The 5231-nt window shown below is 39.1% G+C and overlaps 2 protein-coding genes across 3 annotated transcripts in view; both read right to left on the bottom strand.

Annotated features, from left to right (window-relative positions):
• LOC104738066 (endoplasmic reticulum metallopeptidase 1-like) lies at positions 637–5225 on the bottom strand. 2 transcript variants are annotated; one of them, XM_019235017.1, is made up of 12 exons: positions 5084–5225; positions 4818–4974; positions 4596–4673; positions 4228–4302; positions 4027–4146; positions 3774–3938; positions 3139–3661; positions 2833–2989; positions 2217–2326; positions 2011–2123; positions 1420–1893; positions 637–894 (listed from the first exon to the last, which is right to left on the bottom strand). In XM_019235017.1, exons 2-12 carry the CDS (start codon positions 4935–4937, stop codon positions 709–711), a joined length of 2121 nt encoding a protein of 706 aa, XP_019090562.1. In that variant the 5' UTR covers positions 4938–4974; positions 5084–5225; the 3' UTR covers positions 637–708. The 2 variants fall into 2 exon arrangements, with proteins under 2 accessions (XP_019090562.1, XP_019090563.1); XM_019235018.1 differs by lacking the exon at positions 1420–1893 and having other exon boundaries at positions 637–1365.
• LOC109128342 overlaps positions 5056–5231 on the bottom strand; it is a 1777-nt gene continuing 1601 nt past the window's right edge. The window contains exon 2 of the mRNA XM_019234530.1: positions 5056–5205. Within this exon, the coding sequence (XP_019090075.1) occupies positions 5056–5205 (150 nt within the window). The remainder of the gene's footprint in view (positions 5206–5231) is intronic.

The raw sequence follows: 5231 nt of genomic DNA, 5'->3' as shown, positions 1-5231 counted from the left end.
TTCACCGGTTAGCCCAAAGATTTAGCCTAATATCTAGTCTGTTAGATCCAGTTAGAAAAGTATAGATGAATGTGTAAACATATATGTATGAATGCATGGCACATGCGGAAATTTCCAGCTTTGGTATGATAAGGAGACACAAATGTTCATTTGTTATGTTTTCACATCACTTCCCTATTTGTGTGGCGTAATGGGTCCTTCCTTCCTCTTCACTTTGTTGCCCACTTGTCATATGCACTCTAACTTGGCATTTTGTTCTCTATTTGTTTCTTAATTGTTTTTTTTTTTCTTAATATAAAGACAATCCATGTTTTTTTGTTTATTCTCTTAATCTTTTTTTCTGGTCACTTTTTGTTGCTTGGGTTCAAAATATCTCGAGCCCCTTTCACGAATATCTTTTGAGTATACCCACCAAGATTTGTACCTACCGTGTGTGTTCATAAAGTATTACTACCCTTCATTTTTAATTATGTAACGATCAAACTGTAGGATTTGACGACAAACTATTCTTGTAGTAACTCGAATGCTAGTAGTGAAAGAACAAATCCATTTTGCAGGGTCTCGAAATTTGCTGGATTTGAGGTATATTTATCGGATTCAACTGTGAGTTTCAAATATTTGGTGATCTTCAGGGACTTTTCACTCGTGCTTTTGAAGTAAACACAAAATATTTATTAGAAAATGCGTTAGCCAAGTGAGTGGGAAGTGTTATTTGGTGCAAGGAAGAGAAGCAAGAAAGGCGAGAGTAAAGGGAGAAGTGGATTTTCCAAACATTGAGCAAAATGGAGGAAGTCTTTCTAGAACCCTCTGGACTTGTGGAGTGAGACGGTTGAAGTCAGTTCTGAGCTTCAAGAGAGGTCTTTGCTTCTTCTTCTCATCAGATACTTCTTCCTTTTTGTAAAGTTTGAGAACAAAGCTTGTTGGCGCCTTTTTCCCACCTGCGAATTGAATTTGATGCCATCCTTGTTCATTGCTGCTTTTCTCGCCTCGTGCTATCATTAACTCTTCATCCTCACTCACTTGCATTGTAAAGTCTTCTATTTCCTCCATGTCAATGCGAAGTGTCCAGCGCGAAGAGCCTCCTGTGTCCATTGAAATCGCTGTAACTCTTCCCTCGTCCCTCTCCTTGTCGTTTATGACACGAAGGACTGGAATATTGTGCTTGTCCCATCCAACCTCGGCGTCCTTCTTGGTCACACAACTGTATTTGGCTTCAAAACTGACAAAATCAATCTTATTCTCTCTGCCACATTTGAACCCTTCTTTGATCTGCTCTGCTTCCATGTTTAGGTTTCCAGGAGTGTTTGAGAATAGCGATATGAAAGCCACTTGATCTTGCCCGCTTGTATCCACAACATGTACAACCTACATGTGTACAACCATTTATCAAAAGGCTGAGTCGCATAGTGTTTGAATAANCTTTTTGTAAAGTTTGAGAACAAAGCTTGTTGGCGCCTTTTTCCCACCTGCGAATTGAATTTGATGCCATCCTTGTTCATTGCTGCTTTTCTCGCCTCGTGCTATCATTAACTCTTCATCCTCACTCACTTGCATTGTAAAGTCTTCTATTTCCTCCATGTCAATGCGAAGTGTCCAGCGCGAAGAGCCTCCTGTGTCCATTGAAACCGCTGTAACTCTTCCCTCGTCCCTCTCCTTGTCGTTTATGACACGAAGGACTGGAATATTGTGCTTGTCCCATCCAACCTCGGCGTCCTTCTTGGTCACACAACTGTATTTGGCTTCAAAACTGACAAAATCAATCTTATTCTCTCTGCCACATTTGAACCCTTCTTTGATCTGCTCTGCTTCCATGTTTAGGTTTCCAGGAGTGTTTGAGAATAGCGATATGAAAGCCACTTGATCTTGCCCGCTTGTATCCACAACATGTACAACCTACATGTGTGCAACCATATATCAAAAGGCTGAGTCGCATAGTGTTTGAATAACTTACAAGTAGCAACACAAAATAATTAAAGAACTGCCACTGAAACAAGAATCAAAGGGATTTACATTTACTGCTCTGGCAGTATCCTCAGTAAATGCAGGAAAAACACCAGAAGCTACAAGGGACAGAGAGAGGGCAGTGGAAATGCATAATGCAGTGACAAGCAACGTTTTTGCACCTGAAGACCATAAGTTTGTCAAGTATTATGATTCTTAATCAACCAAAACTTCGTAATTATTGTGACAAGTTCCAAAACAAAGTAGACCATTACCAGAGAGATGAATATAGGACAGCAGGTACACCATAGTCAGACTTAATAAAGTAGCAATTACAACAGCGATCAATGCATTGCCTAGCCATTCTGGAGTTCCGCCTGGGGTACTACACACCAAATACCCAAAACAACAGCTACAATATAAGGTCTGTTGAAGCTAAAGAAGAAAGAGATTTACAGAACCATAAATTCTCATTGCAGCAACCGCATTCTGAATTTAACTTTAGTTGTCATATTTACTAAGACATGGCAGCTGCAAACTAAAAACTAATTAGGATTTCTTTCAATGGTATTCCAACATAATGGGAACATCTGATTTCACTATCTAAGTTTAGACAAGAGAATTTTAGCCTGTTTATGATAGGAACAGAAAGCAGAACTCTCTTAATTTCTAAAAGGAGGAAGAACCAATTAAGGTGAATCGATGACCAAGGGAAACCAAAAAATGTTATGGTTTGTTTTGAAGTTCCTAATATCTCCCAAATTCTTTGGCTCCCAAAACACACAAATTCAAAAAGACTCCTAATTTGTTTACCTTCTGACCTATATGTACAGTATTTATTGTTCATGCATATGTATCAAGAATCTCACGTTGTAGAGCCTATCAGTTTACCTTTCAAATCGAATGAGCATACCGATCATTGTACCCGTCAACTGGATAAAACTGCCAGATGAAACCAAAATTGGTACCACCAGGCTGATAAAGAGAGTTGCAAGTTTAAGGGGCTTTGGCAATCGGATTGGAGATAAAGTCGCCTCGAGCAATCCATCTGGACAACCATTAGATTTGATTAAGTTAAACTTAGGAGAGCCCTAAAAGGGAAACACTATTTCAATGTCTCTTAATGGATGTGGTTAGCCTGCAATGATAATAACATCCCTCATTATATAAAAACAAAACTAGCAAATATTGGCTTACATGCAAATGCAGGTGGAACTAGCCAAACCAGAGCGAGGTAAGTTGATCCAAGTTTATAATAGGTTCCGATGGCCAGAAGAACAAGCCACTGTATAAAACCAGCTTTAAACAGCCATCTCTCAGCCTCCAGCCTGGCCAAATTATCTCGTAGTCTTGGCGAGACTTGCAATTTGTTCGAATTTCGGTTTGATGATTTCTTCCGAAGGAAAATAAAGGCCACATGCTGACCACTTATTGACCCCAAAACTGCAGGCGACACAAACAATCCAACTACCATCCAAGGGTTTGAAGCATACGGCACAGGTGATGAAGAAATCCAGGGCAATATGAATGCAACAGCTACCGAGAAAGCTACTGAGAATATCCATGAGAGGATAATACTCAAACACGACAAAATCAGCGACACAACAGCCGGATAACCACCCATGAACACAGACAGAACCCATATAAGAATCGATTGCATGATCACTGAAACATATAGCATTGTCGCAAAACTTTGCCGGTATACAATCATATACTTCCCCTAAAAGTTGACATAAGAATAAAGGAAAGACATTAGGACATGGTAAAGGAAAAGCTATCTAAGTACATATCTTAATAGATAATAACAACAGAATAGTTGGTTCTGAGATTACCAAAACGTCAAAATAGACCGCTGAGTCCGGGTTGGCTTTCTCCTCTTCCTGAAGAGTCTTATCCTTTGAAAGATCAGAAGATGAAGCAACCCGAAGGAGGAAAGCAAGCGTATTTTCCCCAAGATGCTGGAGCGATCCTGGTTTTATTAGTTCTATCTTATCATTCTGCAACAAAAGTAGCAACATATTACATGTTACAAAAAAAAAGGATCAAAACAAGAAGAACAACATGTTACAAAAAAAAAGGAAATACCTTAGTGTGGTATACAGCAGTATTATCTGCAAAAGCAAAGTCCAATCCTGAGAGACCAGCAACCTCCTTGTATACTTGGAAATCAGTCGCAGATTTTATGACTCCAGAAGTGAACAGATCCTGCCATAGTAAAGCAGTGACATATAAATGCATATATGTACCAGTAAAGAGGGAAAGAAACATCAGTTGAAAAGTCCATACCTGTCCAATAATCTGACCAGATGGATATTTCGCAGCTAAAGCAAAGTTTTCAATAGCCCACGGACTCGGGCCAGCCTACACCGGAAGATATTTCCAACAATCAAAAGGTCGGTATTCAAACTTGGAGATAAAGAGACGCAATTTGAAAACCAGAAACCCAATCCTCTTTCAGGTACAAGGAGCAAACAATAGCAAGAAATTCCAACACAACAATTTAACTTCCAGAAAAATTAATCACTAACTAATCAGGACCGTTGCCAAAATTAAGTAAGAATTACCAAAACCCTTCACATGAAGTCACCACTTTTTTTTCAAATTGTACTTCTTAAAGAATGGTCAGGAACGAGAGGTAGTGCATAAGATTATACCTGAAAAACACTGGACTTTCCACCCGCACCCATGGCTTCTAAATCAATAGCTAAACGTATTGTGGAACTCCATGGATGCTGCATCAATAAAGTACAATGTGAGCCAGAAACCAAAAGTTCAGGAATAAAGAGATCTAATCAGATTAACTCGACAAAGTCAAAGTAAGAGAGAGAGAAAATACATAAAAATCAAAGCCATTAAGGATAGTGTATCATATTTACCTGAGTTATAAAGCTATGAGCGCCATTAAGACCTTCTTCCTCTCCAGTATTAAACAAGAAGATAATAGAATTCTTGAACCCATGAGCCGACTGAGAAACAGATCGAGCTAGTTCCAGCATTACAGCTACACATGAACTACAATCTCCAGCCCCACCACTTCATACAATCACAAACGAAAATAAAAAACACACACACAAACTTCAATACCGTGATGAAAATAGGAACAAGAATCCAAAATCAATGGATGAGAGATGAAGCAACATACGTTGTAAAGACAGTATCAATGTGAGAAGAGACCAGAATAGCATTGTCCCCTGCGTCTGATTCATATTTTGGCAAGATTCTTAGTACAATGTGACTTATATCTGAATACACAAGTGACTTGCCCTTAAAATGACCACCAACCAGACGAT

This window comes from Camelina sativa, chromosome 13, assembly GCF_000633955.1.
Source record: "Camelina sativa cultivar DH55 chromosome 13, Cs, whole genome shotgun sequence".
In the NCBI taxonomy this organism is placed as follows: domain Eukaryota; kingdom Viridiplantae; phylum Streptophyta; class Magnoliopsida; order Brassicales; family Brassicaceae; genus Camelina; species Camelina sativa.
This window is presented reverse-complemented; position numbering and strand designations above follow the sequence as displayed.